Here is a 22,750-nt window from a genome sequence, read left to right as displayed (position 1 = left end):
TCTCCGGCGTGTCTGAGGAGGAGGGACGGAGGTGATGACTCACTTCAACCACAAATTTTTTATTGAACAGGATTTCAATCTATTTTATATGCAGTCTGTGTCTCCGCCTCACTATTTGAACTGCAGTGCTTTTTTTTTTTTTGCACATGCAGTGGCTGCACATTCCTCCAGTAAGTCACATTTTCAATGCAGCACTTTTACTTCTTCTTTTACTTCTCTTATTTTTACAGTGTGGTTTTTTGTACTTTTACTTTAGTAACTGATCTGAGTGTTTCCTCCACCACTGCATGCATGAACCACTACACACAATCCTGCACCCACCAAAAAATCATGTAGATGCTTCACACACACACACACATACACACAAAGCATATTCTCTTAGAAATAAAGGCGTTTACTAGGAACCATAAAGGGTTCTGCAGCTTCTCCTGGTAGGAGAACCCTTTTTGGTTTCTGGAGGAATCTTTTATAAAAGTTCCACTTGGAACCCTTTCAGTCCCTTTTTCCACCAACATGGAACTGGCCACGTTCTAGTTCAAGAACCCAATTATGAAAGGTTCTGAGTATTTCCACAAAAAATAAATAAATAAATAAATAAATAAATAAATAAATAAATAAAGTTAGTTCCCAGCTGGAGCCAGAAAATAGCACGTTTTCCTCTGGAACCAAAGTGGGCGTGTCTTATTCTCCTGGTTGTTGTTCATTGTGCCGCGCCTTCTGTTCATGACATCCTTGATTACTATGGTTCCGCTCAAAACTGGTTCACTGGATAGCACAAGATCCCAAGGTTCTTAAACAGAACCAGTTCAAGAACCAGAGCTTACTTGGTGGAAAACAGCCCTCATCAGAGATCTATACCTAGAACCACCTGAGAAAGGCTTTACCCAGAGCCCCCTATGAGAGGTTCTACAGAGAACCCAAGTATGGTGTATGATGCTGACAAGAACCTACCCACGGGGTTCTACCATGAACCCTTACATATTATGGTATAAAGAACCTTTGACGAACCCTTAACAAGAATTCTTCAAGATTTCTACGACCCTTGAAGAATTCTTTCTTCTGAAAAGGGTTCTTTGGATGATGATCCCTTCTCCGAAGAACCCTATCTGAACCCTTACAGCAAAAAAAGGTTCTTTAGAAGAAAATCATTCTGGATAGAACCTCAACCTCTGAGGAAGAACCCATCTGGAACCTTTATTTCTAAGATTGCGGACACATTTACAGTTTTATTTTCTCTTAACGTGCGCAGGTGAGGCATTTAATTACTAACTTTTACTTTTTGTAGAATAATGGAACAATAAAGTTATGATCCATACATCTAAACATGGGAAATTAAGTGGAAATCGAGCTGGGAATTGTTGTTTCTAATATAATTTTCACTATATAACAATGTCAGTGTGTTAGCTGTAGTCTGTTTAGTTGCATTGGGTCTTTAATTTAACCCTCAGTGGTTCCTAACAAACACTGTAGTAACCGACAATAACTACTAATACTCAATTAATCTGTAATGAAATTATAAGAATATAAAATTGTAGTCTTGAATGTCATTTTGGGGATATCCTGTTAGAGGTGTGTATTTTATATCCACCTCAGAGTTTTGTTTCTTTAAGACTTTTTCAGCTCAGTTTTTTATTCTGGAGGTCTTTTTTGTGAGAGTCTTCTTGATGCTGTTATCAGACAAACTAGTGGAGAAGTCTTCATTTACAGATACAGTGGGTTTAAATTTCCTTATTACTTGTCTTTTTTTGCTTTCACAAATAAAGTGAACATGAACAACAACGCTCTGGAGTGTTTTTCTTTTGTCTTTTCCTTTTGAGAAAGGTTTTGGAGACAGCTCTTCTTTTTCTTGCTTATATTTTAAAATGCAGATGTGAAAGTGATGAAATATACTGTTCAAATGCATTAATTCAACTATGAAGGTGATAAACAACACAGTTTGAGTTTGAGTAATATTTGCAAGAAAACAATACTTTTGACATGTGCATCTTTTGTTGTATGCAGCCCCCTGGTGTGCCCTGGAGGTACTGCAGGTGGGTTGTGAGAGATCATTAAAAATAAAATAAAACGCTTTAAGTTTAAAATTTTAAGTTTCAAATTACTTAATTAAAAAACAGTAATCAGAGCTTATAAAACAAAGCCACATGATTTAAATTACTTCATATTTTTCTTTCTTTTTTTTTTTTAACCTAGTTTGACAGGCGTTACACTGGATTTGGTGACCTGTCACATTAATATATTAATGTATTTTATATCTCTTTATTGATACAGTTAGTCTTGTTTGTTGGTCAGAGTTGTGATAAACATTTGGATGGACCTTAAAAGATTTTCAATTTCAAACTGGGCCATGATATTAGGCTGTAAATGTGTTGGTTTATGCTATATATTTATATACAAATAAACAGTAAATAGTTAATAAATAAATGCTAAAAATAAAAGACTAATCTCGGAAAAAAAATGTTTGAACAGCCAAAGGCCTATAAACACAAATAGCTGCTCAAAAGTGTTGAGTTTGTTAAACCGTCACGAAAATAAAGTTTTCAGTAGTAAAGTGATGAGTGATGATGTGATGAGACAGCGGTTGCTTAGTAACGGTTGTTCGGAAGGAGCACGAGGGCAAGAGAAGGGGGTTGGGCGAACTGCTCTCCGGACAGACGCTCCCCTCGCCCGTGATTGGTCGCTGCCCAGCGGTTTTCGCGCCAACGCGCTGCATTGTGGGGCTGGTTAGCGGAAGTCGGCCGGTCGTGGGGAGGCTGCAGCCGCCTGTGTTGTTGTCGTTTCGATGCGGATACGGAGGGAGTCGTGTTTTGGTGTTGCGGGTTTAACTCCTGGGGTTTTTTAAAAAAGTACGAGTTTGTAGGAATGCGGGGCGAAGAGTCGTCGGATTCGGAGTCGGGCAGGATGGAGGAGAGCTCGGTCCGGAGGAGTCTGGAGACGTTGTGTCAGGAGCTGAACATGGACGAACAGACTGCCACTGAAGCCATGGAGAACTTCACTGCCATATGGAACACATACACTCTGGAGGTAAATAACTAACGTCCACTGTGACTTTTTAATGATCCAGCCTCAAGTTTAACTCTCAGCTGCAGATTTATTGAAATATCCCCAACTTTGATCGTCCTGTAAACTCCCTGCAGAACTAAACTTCAGTGCAGTGTGGGACACAAACACTGAGTTAAAGGGCTGTTACAAACTGGACCCTGCAGTCAGGACTTCCTTTATTTATATGGCACATTTCAACAACAAGGAAATTCAAAGTTATTTACATAGAACATTTTAGATAGATAGATAGATTAGGACAAGGCAATATTTCTATATTATATTGATATCGTGATATAAGACTAGATGTTGCGTTAGATTTTGATATCGTTATATCGTGATATGACATTATTGCTATGTTTTCCCTGCTTTAAAGCGTGCATTGCACTACAGCTGCAACAAGTAATCAATTATGAATTGATTAACTTAATCGCAAACTATTTTGATAATTACTTCATTTGAGTCATTTTTTAAAGGGGTAGTTCACCCAAAAATGTATAATTGATTAATATGTCAGTCATTTTTTCTACTAATCATTAGTAGGTTCATACAATATCAGTAAATGGAGAAAAATGTTGATCAGTGTTATCCAAAGCCCAAGATTACGTCCTCAAATGTTTTTGTCCACAACCCAAAGTTATTCAGTTTACTGTCATGTAACAGTAAAAAAACACACACACACACCACAAAATACTGAAATTAAAGAAGCTGAAATCAGAGAGTCTGGATATTTAGGAGCTTTAGGAGACTTGGATTGTATCAGACAAACAGTATGGAGGCATTTTATGTTCTTTTTCAGTTTTATTTTTATATTTGAAAACTGGTCACCATTCACTTTGGATTCAGATTTGGAGACAGTAGGCTTCTTCAGTTCTGTGAAGAACTTCATCTTCAGCTTTAGGAAACATAGATCGACATTTTTCACCATTTTAGAGCCCAAATGACTAATTGAGTTATTTAAGGAAATGATTGACGAGTTAACTAATAATGAAAATTATTGTTTCAGGGAAATCTTGAAAAATACACCCAAACATGTGGAGCACATGGACCTGCTTGACGAGATTGTGACAGGATTAAACTGTTAGCTAATGTTTATTTATTGTCGATTGATCAGTCAATTATTTTCTCAATTAATCGATTAATAGTTGTTTGCCTAAAAGATGTCAGAAAACAGCGAAAAATGTTGATCAGTTTTTCCCAAAGCCCAAGGTGACGTCCTGAAGTGTCTTTTTTTGTCCATAACCCGAAGATATTCAGTTTACTGTCAGAGAGGAGTAAAAAAAAACAAAAAACAGAAAACATTCACACTTAAGAAGCTGAAATAAAAGAATTTCGACTTTTTTTGTTAAAAATTGTGTCAAACCAATTAAGCGATTCTCAAAATAGTTGACAATGAATTTAATAATTGATTAATCATTGTAATTCTGCTGGAGTGCATTTTATTTAAAGGTATTTCTGATATTCTGCCCCCCTTGTGTGTGTAAAAGGGAAGGACAAAACATTAGACACATCTCTCAGTATAATGTTGTCCAGTGAAACCTAGTTGAGACGCAGATTTTTCTTTCTTGGTTAACTGACATGTTGTGACATGACCTGACTGCACTTCCCGCTCTGAGACAGCCTGGTATTTGCCCAACCCTGTGCCGGTGATTACATCATTATCATCATCAGACATCACAGTGACTTAAGAGCCACATCATCACGACATCATCACGACTTTACTCCACGGTGACAGATACGAGGGGAAGCAGCACTAGCCCACAATCACACACACTCAGAACCTACAGTACATGTACAGGCTACCATTAACCGACAAAGTGCATACTGTCCATTGCACAACACCTCTATTTTACAGAGTCATCATAACACTACATAGTTAAATCAAAAAAGAAAAACAAACCAAGACAAAAACATCACATTGCATGGTTTGGCTACAGTTGGCTTCATGTTTAAGGCTTTAATAGACAAGGGGACAAGAGAGTTCTTTAAGCAGTTAAAAGATGTTAGTCAGATATGCAGATATTATGAGTTAATACATTGTAATTAAATGGTTATAAAAGAAGACAGTAATACTTAATTCTCTTGTTGTTCAATATAATATCAAGTGTAGGATTGTTCTGATTATAGATTCATCTTCAGGTTTTGATCGCCAAGTAATTCTTTCATTAATAAAATATTGAAAAACTACCATCAAAATTTGCTGGAGTCCAAGGCCATTAGAGCTGCAGCGATTAATCGATTATTAAATTGATTGCTGACCATTTTGATAATTGATTAATCAGGTTGAGTGAAACAAATTGAATCAAATTGTGACTCCCTTTGTCAGTGACTGGTGAGTTTTCTGTTTGTGCTGAATGTTTAAATGTGTTGCTGTGTTTGTGCAGGGAGACGTGGTCCACTGGTTGGCCTGTTCGCTGTACGCAGCCTGTAGGAAGGGATCCACTCCCACAGTGGGCAAAGGGCTGATGGAAGGAAACTGTGTCTCCCTCACCAGGATCCTTCGCACCTCCAAACTCAGGTCAGTCACTGATGTTCCATCGCCGGCTGTCGTCTTTTTTCGGGGGGGCGAGATTTCTCATATTATTTTGCTAACATGACGGTCTGCAGAGTGACGGACGCTGCTCTACACTGCGCTCTTATCCAGCTGCTCAGTTCACACCCACTCAGCTGGACCGTGAGCGCTTTGAGCTGGGTGAGGAGTGAGCAGTAAACAACCTGCTGAGTCAGACTCCTTATACTGTTTGCACACAGTGAATTTAGGATTTAATTCCATCAGACTGGAGTCGCTGATTGTTGGAGGAGTAGACAGACTAACAACGACTGTTTTGATGAGTTTTATATGTTTTTCTGTGTGTTTCATGAGAGGTTAATGAGTCACTTAAGCTCGTCTTTGTTCAGTTAAATGGGAGAAACAAAAAACCAAAACTATGTTAATGCAAGCTACGCATGTTCAGTATGCCCAGTAAAAGAAAAACTTACAGTGTCAAGAAATTAAATCTGACATCTGTTTTCCTTTTTTACCAGAGAGATACAACCATACATCTTCTGAATTCAAGTTTCCTAACTCTTCATAAAACACACTTCATTCAAACACGACAGAAAAACGTGTAAAACTCAGCTAAACCGTCTTTGTTAGTCCATCCACTCTTCCAACAATCACAGATTCTGGTTTGGTTGAATTAAATCCTTAATTCACTTAGTGAAAAGAGAGCAAAGAGTCTGTCTCTGTAGGCTCTCGTCATCTCAGCGCTCTCGTCATCCGGCCATGTGGTTGTGTTCTACACTGTTGTGTTCTACACTGTTGTGTTCTACACTGTTGGATTAGAGCGCAGCACGGAGCAGCGGCTGTCACTTTGCAGACCATTACATTAACAAAATAATCAATCAATTTCCCCCCAGGGATCAATAAATAAAGTATTTCTCACTCTGATTTTCGCAGCCTGATCCAGTTCTTCTCTAAGATGAGGAAGTGGGCCGACATGTCCAACCTCTCTCAGGAGTTCAGGCTGCGCATGGAGCGGCTGGAGCGCAACTTTGAAGTTTCCACGGTGATTTTCCGCAAGTTTGAGCCCATCTTCATGGACATGTTTCAGAACCCGCAGGGAGGCGAACCGCCGCGGCAGCCACGCAGCAGGAAGCACAGGCACGACACACACACACACACACACACACACACACACAGACACACATACGCAGGCTGCTAGCCTGAATGCAGGAGACACATGTCTGTCGCATTAATCGTTTTTTCTGTGATCGCTGCTTATGATGAGGCAAGTCAGTGAACACAGACCAGTCTAACTCTGTTTGTGTGTGTGTGTGTGTGTGTGTGTGTGTGTGTGTGTGTGTGTGTGTGTCCTCTCTTTGGTTCTCCAGGCGACTTCCCTGTCACATCAGTGATGTGTTCAAGTTCTGCTGGACTCTGTTTGTCTACACCAAAGGTACCATGAAATAAAACCAAACTTTAAATCAGTGTAGATGCTCACAGTGAACAGTAACTTCCCTGTTTTTCTACCTGGACCATATTTCCTGCTTTTTTGTGTCTGAGTGAGAAATGAGGACAACATTTTTTTTAAATTTTTAACGTGGTTTATTTCAACCAAACCAGAGTTGGTGATTGTCAGTTCTGATGAATTTTATTTTGCTTCTGTTCTGTATTTTGCCAGTTTTAGTTTCTGTAAATGTAGTCTGATAATCTGCTGTTTGAATGAAAAGCATTTTACTCTTCTGTTGTGACCTTTTCCATAGTGTTATCAGACACTGAGAATAACAATCTGAGCCTGTCAGTGGTAAAAACAAACACTTTTAGTGGGCATACATTGATGGTGTTTAGTTGTTTATAAGGATTACATTGCAGCCTGTTTTGCGGCTGATGGCTCCAGCAGTCTTACTCAGAACTGAATCAGTTTAAAAAATCTTTGTCCCTGTTGGTCACTTATACATAAAAAACATGGAAACATACAATCCATGTTGAAAAATACCAAAGTTACCCTTTAAAGGTGTGTAAATGTCAGAAAGTTACTAGAAAATCCAGGCCAAGATGCTCAGTTTACTCATTGTAAAGAAAAGCAGCAGATCTTCACGTCTGAGAATCTGGAACCTGCTGATTTTTTGTAAAACAGTTAATCAGTTATCAAAACAGTCGTGGACTAATTTTCTGTCTACCATTATTGACTGATCAGTGTAGCTCTAGTTAGGATGCAGGTTACACCGTGTGATATAAGACATGACTGTGTATCTTAACTGTGTGTGTGTGTGTGCGTGTGAAGGTAACTTCCGTATGATCGGTGACGACCTGGTGAACTCGTACCACCTGTTGCTTTGCTGCCTGGACTTGGTGTTTGGCAACGCTCTGCTCTGTGCCAACAGGAAGGACCTCATCAACCCAACGTTCAGAGGTGCACCTTTATTTTTTAATTTCATCATTTATTTTATTGATTTTATCATGTAATTATGGTAATTTTTGCCATTAAAGTGTTTTTGTAGGTGTTGTTTATTTGCTGCATATATGATTTCAAAGTTTAGTTTCTCTTCAAGGATCCACAGTGATCTGAATGAAAATAAATAACTATTAGAAAACCTGGTTCAAAAACAGCTCATTCTGCTGTTTAGATCATTTCTCAGACTGTGTGGGCGTGTCAGATCATGTTTGATTGACAGCTGCCTCAGGAGTCCCAACACGTCAGTAATGTTATGCTGTGGACCACTGTAGACACAGGCAGCAGAAAAAAAGTATTTTAGCCACCTAAACCCCTTGCTTTACTTTGTCTTCAGTCAGCATTTTCCATTGGGGAACTGAAGCCGCCATCTCTGCTCTCTTTATAACCACCAGACAGAAACTTTTAGTCTTTTTATCCAGCAGGACACGGGACTTGCAGGAGTTTGTGCTATTGTGTGACTTTGGTGTCTTAAGATGTTTGTTCGGGTCCGAACTAACTAATGTAGATTGAGGCAACGGTAGACCAGCAACTCCAACGTCCTGCAGGGAGAAGATGATCATGGTGTTTTTTTTTTTAAGAGGAGTTTTGTGGCTGTTACTAGAGCACAGACAGCAGCTTCAGTTCATCATCGATTAAGGCTGCCTAACAGCAAAATAAAGCAATGAAAATGTTCTTATTATAGTGTACACTTGAACACAAACAGTGATTTAACCTGCCTGATGTAAATATGGGTTTGTTTGCTGTGTGTACTTTGTCATCGGGCAGCGTAGAAGTGACGCTGCTGTCTCTGCTCTCTTTACAACCACCAGACTCCATGGACAGAAACTTTATACCTCACAGGATACGGGAGTTGTAGGAGTTTGTGTTTTAGATAGTTTGTGTTATTGGTTGACTTTGGTGTTTGTTAAAGTCTGAACTAATGTTACTTGCTGCAGATCGAGGCAGCGATAGATCAGTGACTCCGGTATCCTGCAGGGAAAAATGAGTTTTGTGGCTGTGAAGAGAACACAGACGGGCTTCAGTTCACCGTTGCTAAAGGCTGTCTAACAGTGAAGTAAAGCGGGGTAAATGCTCTAAATATAGCGTTCACGTAAATCAATATTGATTCTGCAGCAGCAGAAATGTTTTGTCGAAGTTTTCATCATAAATCTCGAGCAGAAACGCATCCAATTCAAACACAAAACAGCAATACTTTGTGTATGCTTACTATTACGTACACAAGACCCTAAATTACATGTTTAGAAGACTGCAGTGGATTTGTGTTTGTTATTTCCCCTCTCTGAGCCACACTAGTATGCACTAGTTCCTTTGCATACTGGCGTGTATGCTTATATGTATGTGTTGGGTAGGTCTGCCCGCTCTGTACCGCGCTGACGGCCATGTTTCGTCAGATGAGCCTCCTCCGTGTGTGCTGGAGAGGTTATGTGAGCTGCACGACGGGCTGGTGGTCGAGGCCAAAGGCATCAAACAGCACTACTTCAAACCCTACATACAGAAACTGTTCCAGAAACAGGTACACGCAGGAACATACACACATATACATTATATTTATTCATGTTTGTCTCATGTATTTTTAAAATACCTTCCATCCTCACTTTTTTTATTCTTGTCCACTCACTCTTCCTTTTCTTAATGATATCAGAACAAAACTATACATTCAAAAACGTTTTTATGTTTTTCAGCCCAGATTTCAGTCGTTTTGTAAGCAGATATCTTATTTAATTGTAAACTCATGTTTGTCCTGATGTAACTTTTTCCCCAATCAGATCCTGAAAGGCAACGAGGAGCATTTGACAGAGCTGTTGGATCCACAGAACTTCATTGATAACAAGTAAGCCAATCAGAGGTCAAAGGTCGCTCTCAGGAGAAAGTTACTGTCCTTATCTCGGTCTGCACATCTGTGTTGATGAATTAAAGTTTTGAACATGGTATGTACACCTGTCCGTCTGTGTGTGTTGTGTACAGTAAAGCCATTAACAGGGAGTATGAGGAGTACGTGTTGACGGTGGGAGACTTCGATGAGCGAGTGTTTCTGGGAGCCGATGCCGACGAGGAAATTGGGACTCCGAGGAAGGTCGTTCAGGAACCTTCTGCCAGCCAGACGACCGCTCAGAACCAGCTGCAACAGCACGTAGAGAAGGTGCGCAAACACTCATACACACACACACACACACACACACACACACACACACACACACAAACACAGAAGAATCTTCTCTTATGGAAACACACAGATGATATAAAGACACATGTAGAGTAGAAATAATCTCTCTCTGTCTCTCTCTCTCTCTCTCTCTGTGCAGTCTGGCTCTCTCGCTCCTTCCACCCCTCTGACAGGACGGGTCTACCTGAAGGAGAAGGACCTGCTCGTCACGCCCGTCTCCTCGGCGACGCAGAGTGTCAGCCGGCTGCAGAGCATGGTGGCCGGGTTAAGGACGGCGCCCAGTGACCACCTGATGCAGATCTTCCAGTCAGTTCCTCTTTTTCTCTCCATTTCTTTATTTGTTTTGGGGGTTTAGCTTCACTTAATGCTTTTAAATGACAAAATAATGACACTAAACACACGGCTGGTCAAATGCTGTATGTACAATACTGTGTGTGTCGTGTGTTTAATGTCCTCTCCACAGTAACAGTGTGTCCTGTGCTGTTATTAAAGGTCATGCTCCAGAAACCCCACAGAGGCCATACTGGCTCGAGTAAAGACACTGGGACAAACCTTCAAAGAACACTACACCAACGACTCAGAGGACATGCCTGGCTCTCACATAGGTACAACACACACAGATAAGACACACAATACCAATTTTGCATGGATATGAAAGAGACTCTCAGAGAACTAATGCTGTAAATTTTACAAGGAACCCTGTAACCTGGTGCTTTACTAAAAAATATTAATGTTTATGTTAAGAATTGACCCAAAGCAGATGCATTAATCACTTTTTATTAAACATGAACTGACCAACACAAGAACATTAGCAAAATCTCACACCACCAGATCTCACACTTGAGGCTGGTCACACGAGACTAAAAGCGTTAAAACTGCAGCAGATTTTGGGATTTTATGGATCAATTTTGGACCATGCAAAGAAGAATTTATTCCAATCAGTTTTTTTATCCCAGCCCTAATGATGTGTGCTTTATATGTAGCAGTCTGTAGTTTTACGTGTTTGGATATCTTTGACGTTTAGACACAGCAGAATCTGATGATTCTTTTGTGTCAGACTTTGCAGAGAACCGTCTGAAGCTGGCTGAGATCCTCTACTACAAGATCCTGGAGTACGTCATGGTTCAGGAGACCAAACGGCTGCAGGGCAAAGACATGAGTGTAAGCAGCAGCAGCAGTGTGTTCCAGTGTTTTATTTTCTAACAAAATCGTCTCTCTTGCTGAGAGTTAGCTGAGAAGATTGATACTGCTCTGTAGATGGCTACAGCCAGTTAGCTTAGCTTAGCATAAAGACTGGAAACAAGTAGAAACAGCTAGCCTTGCTCTATTCAAAGCTAAAAACAATCCACCTATTGACACCTCTAAAAATCACTAGTTTTTATCTGTTTTATCTCAAATGACATGAGAGTAGTGTCGTTCTGCTCCTCTGACTCTTTTAAGAAAGGGAATAAGTACATTTCTCAAAATGTTGAACTGTAGCAGAACTGAAGAGTTCTTCCTAAAATTCAAAATAGTCTGAACTCGAAGGTCCTCTTACGAGCTTTTTCAGAGTATTCAAACACATCATATTCTTATTGTTTCAACCAGATGTGGTTAAAAGCTCAAAAAAGTAAGCAGTCTACAGATGCAGTCTGCATCTGCAGACATGTTTCAGCGTTTTGTGATCATTTCTCGGCTGCACCATGAATGACAAATATAAATATAAATGTGTGTGTGTGTTTGTAGGTGTTACTTGAGCAGGATATCTTCCACTGTTCCTTGATGGCGTGCTGTCTGGAGGTGGTGTTGTTCGCCTACAGCTCCCAGAGGACCTTCCCCTGGATCATCAACATCTTCAAACTGGCACCATTCTACTTTTTCAAGGTCTCACACACTCAAAAACACACACGCACACACTTGAACATAAAGTCGTTTCACTTCTTTGTCCAAGCTGAGAGACTTAAAGCGAAGATGTGTCTGTCTCCAGTTACACGTTTCCACCAGAGTAGTTTGTATTTTTGGTGCCTTTGCATGTTAAAACGACAGATCTCTTATCTGTTAATATTAATATGTTAATGTGTGTGTGTGTGTGCGTGTGTGTGTGTGTGTGCGTGTGTGCAGGTGATCGAGGTGTTTATCCGCTCAGAGGAGGGCCTGTCCAGAGACATGGTGAAGCATCTGAACTCAATCGAGGAGCAGGTTCTGGAGAGCAGGGCGTGGAGCGGAGACTCTGCCCTGTGGAGCGCCCTGCAGGCTGCTGGGAACAAAGTCCCCACAGTGGAGGAGGTCAGCAGGAAACACACACACACGCAAACACACACATGCTTGTATGTTACGGGTGTGAACCTTCATTGGCATCACGATAAAATTACCATTCACCCGTCAGATTGATGCTGTCCAGGAGCTCAGTAACAGAGAAACACGGGAGAATTAACTTTTCTTGCTCGTCGTGCTTCTTCCTGTTTTGTTTCACTTCCTTCTTGTCCCACTTTCCATCTCCCTCTTGTCTCTTTCCTCAGGTGAATTTTTCCTCCAGCCTTGACACGGGTTCTAGTTCTGTTTCTGGTTCCATCAGCGGAGGTCAGTCCCACCTGCCTCTGGTCGCCCTCTCCCCCATCATCCACCCGCGCATCAGGGAGTTCAGATCAGGCCTGGGCAGCGCGCGTAAAGGTGGGTGTTCAGGTGCACCTGTGTGTGCAGGTGTAAGGTTAACGTGCGATCAGCTTTAACCTCTGTTTGCTTCCTCCTTCCAGATGTGCCTCCCTCTCCGTTGTCGGTCCACGACCGGTACAGCTCCCCGACAGCTGGCAGCGCCAGACGTCGTCTCTTTGGCGACGACCCTCCGGCATCAGGAGCGGCTCCCAGTGTCAGCCCAATGTCGTCGCCGGCCAAAAGGCTGACGTTCGGCTCGAGCAACACGCTGAGGATCGGAGCTCAGGGCACCCAGGCCACCGTCCTGAGTATCCCATTGCAAGGTAGACGACACGCACGTTTACGAGTTTACGTAACTGAACACTTAGTCACTTTTTTTTTCCAAAAGTCACAATGGCAGTCAGAGCAAGTAACATTTCTGTATCACTTCAAAGGGATAGTTCACCCAAAAATAAAAATTCAGTCATTATCTACTCACCCTCAAACGGCTTGACGGTGAGTAGATAATGACTGAATTTTCATTTTTGGGTGAACTATCCCTTTAAACACATCATTCATCTGAATTGAATGAGTTCTGTAAAGGCAGCACAAGGTGAAACAGACAGAGAGAAAATATAAAGTCTATCTATCTAGAATGTAAAATATGTATATACATATTATTATGTGTGTCACCATTTCAATTCTAAATCGTTTGAAAATCGTTTTTGTTTTGTGTTTTTTTGCAGGTATGAATAACGACCGCACTATTACGCTGATCCCGTTTCAGCCAACTGACTCCTCGGGCACCATCACCGCTCAGTTCCTCATGACGGCCTCCCCGAACCGCGCCGCCTCCGCACCCGCGACCTCCGACCCCCAGGCAGGAAGTGGTCGGCCGCGACGCACCGGGTCGCTCGCTCTGTTCTTCAGGAAGGTAAGAGCTGGAGAAGAGACTCACAATCCTAAACTAAACTTAATCGTCCCCACCGCTCATTTTCTGCATGATTTAACATAAATCAAGGATAAAGTTTGTCATGGCTGTACAGATGTAGATTGAAAATCTCTTTTAAGTTTAACCTTTTAAGTATCAACCCATTTAATCCAAGCATTTTAGGGACACATTTACTGTTGTTATTATTCAGTGTTACATTTATAATAAATCTGCTTTGGATTTTGTAGTGTAGTAAAATTGTCTTGACATAATAAACATAATAAATTCTCCATTTCTGCCTATTATTGTCTCATTGAATCAATTCAATTTCAAGTCTGTAAAATGACTTGAGTTTGTTTTCTTTGTCTGACAAATAATCCAGAAACTAAATATATTTCTGTTATATATGAATAGGTGTAAAACTGCAATAATCCCTGTCAGCAGGGTCTCGACAGACATTTTTCCTTTCTTTTGTTTTGTGAATATTTTGTGAGTATTTTGTCTCCACCTGCGTGTGTTTCCAGGTGTATCACCTGGTCAGCGTACGTCTGAGGGATTTGTGTGTGAAGCTGGACATCTCAGCGGAGCTGCGAGGGAAGATCTGGACGTGTTTTGAACACACTCTGGTCCACTGCACGGACCTGATGAGGGACAGACACCTCGACCAGCTGCTGCTGTGCTGCGTTTACATCATATCCAAAGTACGGAAACAAAAAACTTCCTCACTAAATGCTTTGGTTTGGTTTAAGGATGCAGAGAAATGTGTTTCTGGCGGCTCAAAAGGGTTTTTAATTTCTAAATCAAAATTGTGCCCTCGGAGGGAAAATGTGTTTCTGGCAGCTGCCGTGAAAATCCTGACGGTCTGCCAGAGAAACTTCAGCCAAATGATACTTGGCACCAATATTTTAATTCTCTTACATATTTTTATGTACTTACGAAGGCGCTGTTTCCACAATACAGACCACACTGTAATATCATTCAGCAGAAACACAGCAGAATATTAACATATTAAATATAAGATTTTATATACATCAGACAAACTGATGAAACTTTAACAGTTTGAAATCTTGTCAACTTTATAGATGAAAAAATGATTACATTGATGATTACATATACTTGTCATATCTAAGCCCTGTCTTTTAACTGATCAAGCAGCAGTTGCAGTAGAAGAGAACGGGCAACTGTGTATTTGCTTCAGTCTAACTTGGACTTTGAATTGAATTATTTTCAATGTGGAGTCTTTTGTTCTGCACATGAACATCAGGTCTCTCTAATCCTGCATCCTGTTTACAGAAACCAGGTTTCTAATTCATGTGAACTTTAAAACTTGATACAAGCATGTAAACACATTCCTGCGATTCTGTCCTTCTTTACAGATCACCAAAGAGACTCACACCTTCCATGACATCATGAAGTGTTACCGCAGCCAGCCACAGGCCAGCAGCCATGTAAGACACACACACACACACACACACACACACACTTTACAGGGATACACCACTGTAGACTGCTGAGATACAACAACAGTCTACAAAGTAAAAATCATCACACAACAACCAAACTCACAACAACAGTGCGAACTGTATTTCTGTGGTGTTTTTATATTGTTATTAAAGTGCTGAGACAAAGACACTGTGATTAAAAAAAAACTAATAATTAATAGTAACATTAGTTAATACTGCAAAAATAAAAGTAATTACATTGTAGTTCTTATTAATTAAAGGATGGAAGATAAACTAATTCCGCAGTGTAACAGTGTCGACATATCGTGATTATTTTGACAGATATTGTGGCTGCAGTATGAGTTGGGCTGCGCAGTTAATCAAAAGTTTATTGAAATCTCAGTATGGCTTTCTGAAATTTTCAAATCGTGGGAGGTTCAATATTTGTTAAAGGTGAAAAGTGTCAAAAAAAACTTTTAAATGAATGAATGCAGTGAGGGAGAGATGTTCTGTCCTAGAAATTCTACAGACTTTAAAAAAACATCCTAATTTGGAACAGATACCTGCAAAAAAAATCACACCAAAGTCATTTTAACCTGTTTTTTAATCAAAATAAGAATATCAGTCAAAATAATTGCAGTTTGATATTTTTTGAAAATTGTTCAGCCATAAATATGAGTCACGATTTTAGTAGAAAGCTAATTTTTACATTTCTTTTTCACTAAAAAAATATATATGTTTAAAAAAAGATTTTTGCTTTGGTCTGTACAAAACAAGAATGTTCTCTTACATCCAGAGAATATGATTTGAAAGGAAAGTGCTCTTACTGCACTTTGCTATTTCTGTAATATTTCAGTGTGTTTTTTTTTTTTTTTTTCAGGGCTACATTAATGTTATTGATGTGTGATCGCTTTACTGTAGATGAAAGTTTGTGTTTTTGAAAACACAGAAGTTTAATTTACTGTGTTTGTGTTTGTTTGTGTAGGTGTACCGCAGCGTCTTACTGCGTCACACCCCCAGAGAGCAGGTGGCTGATGAGAACATGGAGGTGGATCCTGTCTCAGGCGGCGAATGTAAGATCTCACACACGTACACCCACACACACACACACACACACACACACACACACACAAACACTTGATAAACACACTGTATGTTCAGATGGTGGCCTGTGGGCCGTCACAGTCACAGGTCGATGTGGCAGCGTGTCTGCAGTCGTTCTGTGAGTTGGGAGGAGTTTGAAGTGATGATGTTTGTTTTGTCTGAAAAACTGAATTTTACACCTTCAGGTTCTCAAAGAACCAAAACATCCTGTCTACTGTTGATCATGTTTTCTGTCCTCAGACCTTCATCACGCAAAAATTCTTTAATTTTTTTAGTTTTGATGCAGATACAGAAAAATTCACTGAGCAGGACGGTAAAGACTGAACTAACCTGAACATTTTTCATATTCAGTTTAAAATGTCGAAGGCACACGAAGGACGCAGCAAACAATTCTTTTTCTTATACTGTGTCTTCCTTCTCTTCTCTGTCTTCTTCATCCTATTCTTCATCTTTGTCCTCTTCTTCTTCTTCATCTTCTTCTTCTTCATCCTGTTCTTCCTTTTTGTCCTATGCTTCTTCTTCTCCTTTGTTCTATTCTTTTTCTTCCTCATCCTCTTCTTCTTCCTCTTCATCCTATTCTTTGTCTTCTTCATCTTCCACCGCATCCTCTTCTTCTTCCCCTTTGTTGTCTTCTTTGTCCTCTTCATCTTCATCCCATTCTTCCTTTTCATCCTCTTTGTCCTCCTCATCCTATTCTTCGTCTTCTTCATCTTTGTCCTGTTCTTTATCCTCTTTGTCTTTTCACAGATGGATCTTCATTTGCTGTCCGTCATCGCAGCTCTAATAAAATGTCAGAAACGCTCAGCAGTTTAATTCAGTTTATTTTCATTTGATATATCACTTAAAACTGTTGTTGTCCTTCATCAGCTGCAGAGAAAACCAGTCAGGCCTCAGGAGGAGCAAACTCCAACCAATCAGGAGAGGAGGAACGAGGTGACCTCATCCAGTTCTACAACAGCATCTTCGTCCTGAAGATCAAAAGCTTCGCGCTGCGATACGCCACCCACGACAACCGAGTACGAGACTCTCGCAGAATGACCGAAAACTGAGGCTCGCTGTCATTAAATCAGTTCCCTAAACTTCACGACTGGTCACGTAATCTAACTGTGTGTGTGTGTGTGTGTTTGACCCTCCAGGCGGACGCTCCTCCCCTCTCTCCGTTCCCATCGGTTCGGGCTCAGCCTCTCTCTCCTCGCCGTGTCTCTCAGAGACACTCGCTGTACGTCTCCCCTCACAAGAACTCTGCAGGTTGCCTCACACCAAACTCCTACACCTACAGGATCAACAGCAGCCCGTCCAAGGCAAGAACACACACACACACACACACACACACAGAGTCACATGAAGTTTTATTTCCTCATGCTTTGTCTTTATTTTTGTTTGTTTTTATTTTTAAATTGTGTTCCTGACTTTTCGAAATCACAGCAGACTGTGATCCTGAATAAATGAAAATGGCAGTCGGGTTATTAAATTGATCAGTGGCCTCGAGAGCTTCAAGGTGTTCTGGATTTACACTGACTGAAAAACTAAACATAAGACAGAAGCAGGCTTTTATTTGAATGAAAAGCTTTTATCCTGGTTAGTGTGAACCCAACACTTCCTCCATGTTTACCTGTAGTCCTGATAAATTCAGTGTAATTTATATTTCTGCAGCATCGATCCCATCGAGACAACAACAGTCGCTCTCACCACTCTGCTGCTCTGAGTGTCTCTTCTCTGACTGCAATAGACTTCCTGATATTTGTAGGCTTTTAATTTGAAAAATCTGCGGGATGTGTCGACATTTCATTTATGCGGCTCCTCACTGATCAAGAAATCAGAGATCAGAAATGGTGGTTAGTATGTGAAAGTATAATTTACCGTGTTAATCACTGCAGCATCAACACTTCTGACACTGAAACTTCACTCTCTTCTTCTGCTTCCTGCTCTTCTGTCTCGTTCGTTCAGGAGTTGTCGGACATCAACCGGATGATCCGGCAAGGCTGCGTGAGCCGGAAGAGGGCCTTCACCATGGAGGGCGACGTGATGATGTCGTCAGCGTGCGACTCCCCCAGCAAGAGGGCGTGTCCGGAGAACGGCAGCAGTCCGGATGTGCTGCTGAAGCGGCTGCAGGACGTCGTGTCCGAGCGGCAGAGTCACTGACGGACGGTCAGACGGAGAAAATAATGAACGTGTTTTCATGACAGAGCTGTTCCTCAGTTTAAAAAGCGACCAGTTACTTGACAGGAGGAGTCTTTTTTTTTTTTTTTTTTTTAATTTTGATGTTTTACATATTATGACCTGAGTGTCGTAGAACTTGTGCATCAAATAATGGCAGGCTTCATGCCATTTTGTTTTATCCAAAGCAGCTTCTAATTCTGCAACCACAGACATCTGACTTTGATGCCAACAATAACAGTAATAATAATAATATCTGAAATATGATATTTGAGCCACATCAGGATTCAAAATGCACCATAGAGCAAACAACAATCACTGAGATGTTTCACTTTAAACTACTCTGTAGTTTTTTCAAGTAGCTCAGCTGAACTTCAGCTGTTTCTCTTCAGTCGATGCTGCAGGAGCCTCTGAGGGACAAAAGTCTCTTTAATCCCACACAGTTTGAAATGAGTGTTGCACTATTGTGCATTGTTAAGAGTGCTTTAATTCACAGGTTGCTAAATATTTGCAACTGCTAGATGACAGCACAGGCAGGTTTTTCAAGCTGTTTAGTTGCTCTTTAAAGGATAGTTTTGCTGTTTTTTTTATTTGCAGAGTGCCTAAAAGTTCAAAATATCATTTTGGCCTGAATATAAGACCCTGTTTAAAAGATGATCCCCTCTTTTCAAAACCTTCTGTTGGAAAAATACTTTTTGAAGACAGGAAATTTTACATGAGAGTCGTCATGCTGGAAGGTTTTTCTCTTGTAGAAGGGAAATATGAAATCCCTCCATCACAGCAGAAGAGAAACAAAGACCTGGTGATCTGTTTTTTAAGTCTGATCTAAACAGTTTTCTCTCCTGTGTTCATGATTTAAAGGTAGAATCAGTAGGATTCGTCTGAGCTGTGTGTAAAACACACCAGAGAGATACGGTAGAAAGATAGAAAGATGGCGACAAATACCAATGTTTTGTGTTCGTAAAATCTCCCGAGCAGCAAAATAATGAGGAAAATAAGGAAATACTGGCAGTTACAGAGAACACTGCACACCTCTACTCAATCAAAAGTGATGATTGAAAGGGTTTATGCTTTTATGTTTAATTATTATTGTGTTTAAATGAGTCTGTACATTATTTTTAAGGAAAATGTTGTTATTATACCTTTTAAAAACAAGTGAAAAGGGTTCTGTGAGGATAATCTTTCCTGAAATATATTTCCTCATGTGTGAAACAGGTGGGGAAAAAAAAATTTTTGTGAAAACAGTTTTTGTTGTTTCTAGATAGTAGGAAAATCATTTGTTTTCTTTCATTTCATTTTATTAGAGAAGAAAACACAAATAATACATGGAGTGTACAGAGAAATTAAACCTCAGCCTCTGGAGGTGGAAATGATTACAACAACAAACGCTTAAAAAAACTTTTAACCTCCTTCAGAGAAGAAAAAAAAAACAAACAAAAAAAACTTCAGCTTCAGCTATCGAGTTATAAACACAGGAGAAAAAAAACAATTTTGATGAAACAAAAAAATGGATCACCTGAACTTGAACTTATCAACAGTGTGTTTCCTGCAGCAGATGGAGGTCGACACGCCCCCAGTTTGGAGAAGCAGCAGGAGTATCAGTGTAGGAAGATAAACAATGTACTGCTGTGGACAGAGTCACCAGAGCCACGAATTTTAGTTCAAGTGTTTGCTATATTTAGAATGTTTTTACCATTTTTACTTGCTGTCAGACAGCCTTTTCCAACAGGAAAGTGAAGTTAGAGAAGCCAAAAATCACTTTCTCTAAACCAACCAAACTCCATTGGCAAAATCAGTAATTTTATCTTGCAATACAGGAGTTGCTGTTCTACTGCTGCCTCGATTTGTTAGTTTATTTTTTTATTGTGTGACTGAAATGAATCCAAACTAACCTTTTACAACACTGAAGTCACACAATAACACAAACAAACTAACAGATGGAGGCAGCAGACGACCAGCAGCCCCCTGTGCTCTCTGAGGATAAACGACTGATTTTGTCAATGAAGTTTGGTTGGTTTAGAGATCGTGATTTTTGGCTCATGTGAGCGCGGTTTCCTGTCAGAAAAGGCTGTCTGACAGCAAGGTAAGTCATTGAAAATATTCTAATCATATCATACATTTGAACTGTTTCTTTTTTGACCCTGCTTCTGTGCTGGTTCTCCTCTCTGCTTCTCCAAACCACCATCTACTGAAGGTAAGACACTGACCGTGGAGAAGTACTTCAAATAAATCAAACTGTCCCTTTAAAGATGTCAGGAGGCACTTTGTCTTCACTCAGCTAGAAATAACTTCCTTTGTGGCAGCGAACTGGACTACGTGAACAGAAACTCAGTCTCAGTCTATTAAAGCTTTGAGTCAGACGACCTCCATCAGGCTTTTCCATCTTTTCTGAGATTTTCTGTGATTTTTTTTATTTTTTTTATGTTAAGTGAATCCAAATTTGCGTTGCCGTGCCAACAGCGGAGCGCCCGTGTTTTTATCCTGAGCGAACTCGGTGAAAAGCAAACCTCTCCCTCGACCTGTTGGTGCCTTTTTCTTCTGCTCGCAGAAGTAAATGACAGTATTAAAGAAATTCAAAGCGCAGGAAGTAAAAAGTTTTCAACCTGATGTGGGACTTCAGATCAGATCAGGGACTGAAGCTCGTCATTCTTCACATCAGGGCAAAATATTTCTGGAAAAAAATCAAATAGTCAAACCCTAAACTTTTGTAAATAGTTTTCTTTAACGGGATGTGACAAATCAGGCTCTATTGTACCTTCTCCTCCAGCACAATATTTACCTTTTTTTTATTTATCTCTACTTCTTGTAGGGATTTTATTTCTGAGGGAAAATTGTCTAATTTTATTCTTTTACTTATTAGTTTTACTGCTTCCTTTTAATCTTTTCTGTTTGTGGTTGTGAACCATTTAATTTTGTATAATTCTGTAATAATAGGCTTAATGCTAACAAGAGTGCTCGATTGAAGCAGCATTTGTGTGCCTGAGTGTGTAGTATCTACACTTCATTTCTTATTGAATTTAACATTTTAGAAAAATAATCTATGACTTTAAACAATTTCATATCAGCTGTTTTTGTTCATTGGTTAAAAACACACCAGCAAAGGAGACGGACGGTGAAAAACTAACCACTTGTTGTAAAACGCAGATTAAACGTGTAGATTTTTCCTCCCGGAAAGACTAAAAAATACAATAATGGATGAGAATCTGTAAGCAGGGAACCAGTTTGGTGCATTTCTGTGTTTGCTTTTATTTAACCCACCTCAAGGAAATTTGTATTTTCTACAAGCAGTCAAAGGTTTTGTACAATAAAACTTACTGAGCAGCGAGTGATCATTCATTTGAATTCTTTTTTTTTTCCTTTACTTAATTACAACAATCAAAGGTTCATCAATCCAGACATTTTTTGTTCAGTTTTTCATATACATTAAATTGATAAATAAAAACACTGCAAATCTTATTAAATCTATTAATATAATTAAATATTCTACCAGGTCTGTCTTTAGGTTAAGTCTTATTCATTTTTTGAATGGCATCTCTAATTCTGTGTGTTCATTTTTTTGCAACTAAAATTTGTTCTATTGTTACAAATTAATACCAAAATCATTTTTCTGTTATTAGACGTTCATTTAAGTCAAAGATGTTTATTAAGGTTTTCTCAGCGTCTAATGTATAATTTTCTTTTTGTTGTCCACTTCCTCTCCGACAGCTCGTCCCAACTGAAAGGTTAATAAAATACCTCGTGCTCATTTTCCAATCAGATTCCCTCCAGTATTTGAATTGTGATATCTTAAAATTTCCATTTAAGACTTTCTAGTCCTCTGCTGACGTGTTAATTCCTAATTCTTTTTCCTCTTTTCTTTCTTACCTTATTATCCACAGTGGTGTGTTAAATCTCTCTTTATCTTCAAGCTTTATTTCTGTTTTGAATCCAGTATAGCATGAGCTTATTTGTTGGTTTTTCCTCAGGAGATAACTTATCTGTAAATTCTTAAAAAAAAGTACTTTCATCATTTAACTTAATGTTTCATCTACTTTGTGATAGTTTGTGTGCGTAACCTGCTCATTTCAAATAGAGCCGCAGCAATTAATCGATTAGTGAATTAATCTCAAGCTATTTTGATAATCAATAAATCATTTTGAATCATTTTTAAAGAAAAAAAGTGAAAATTTTCTAGTTCGAGAGAGTGTGATTTTTCTTTTTTGTTTTGTTTTGTTTTGTTTCTTTAGTCTTTTACGTCGGTAAAATCAGTATTTTGGAGTTGTGGACAGAACAGGACATTTGAGGACGTCACTGTGGACTTTATGAAACAACGATTGACATTTTTCACAATTTTCTCGACCAAACAACTGATCAATAAATCCAGAAAACG

At 39.7% G+C, this 22,750-nt stretch overlaps 1 protein-coding gene across 1 annotated transcript; it reads left to right on the top strand.

Annotated features, from left to right (window-relative positions):
• The first annotated feature begins 2,793 nt into the window (after positions 1-2,793).
• rbl1 (retinoblastoma-like 1 (p107)) lies at positions 2,794-18,814 on the top strand. The gene is made up of 22 exons (XM_084740893.1): positions 2,794-3,021; positions 5,421-5,554; positions 6,476-6,679; positions 6,910-6,974; positions 7,803-7,931; positions 9,323-9,486; positions 9,740-9,804; positions 9,939-10,113; positions 10,277-10,443; positions 10,630-10,742; positions 11,195-11,298; positions 11,863-12,000; positions 12,238-12,402; positions 12,636-12,786; positions 12,870-13,091; positions 13,494-13,681; positions 14,203-14,379; positions 15,055-15,126; positions 16,106-16,193; positions 17,092-17,240; positions 17,361-17,525; positions 18,172-18,814. Exons 1-22 carry the CDS (start codon positions 2,860-2,862, stop codon positions 18,364-18,366), a joined length of 3,192 nt encoding a protein of 1,063 aa, XP_084597019.1. The 5' UTR covers positions 2,794-2,859; the 3' UTR covers positions 18,367-18,814.
• Positions 18,815-22,750: the final 3,936 nt, after the last annotated feature.

Source organism: Lutjanus erythropterus, chromosome 2 (assembly GCF_056507025.1).
Source record: "Lutjanus erythropterus isolate fLutEry1 chromosome 2, fLutEry1.hap2, whole genome shotgun sequence".
Lineage (NCBI taxonomy): Eukaryota > Metazoa > Chordata > Actinopteri > Lutjaniformes > Lutjanidae > Lutjanus > Lutjanus erythropterus.
The sequence above is the reverse complement of the archived record's forward strand: the minus strand, read 5'-3'. Positions and strand labels throughout refer to the sequence as shown.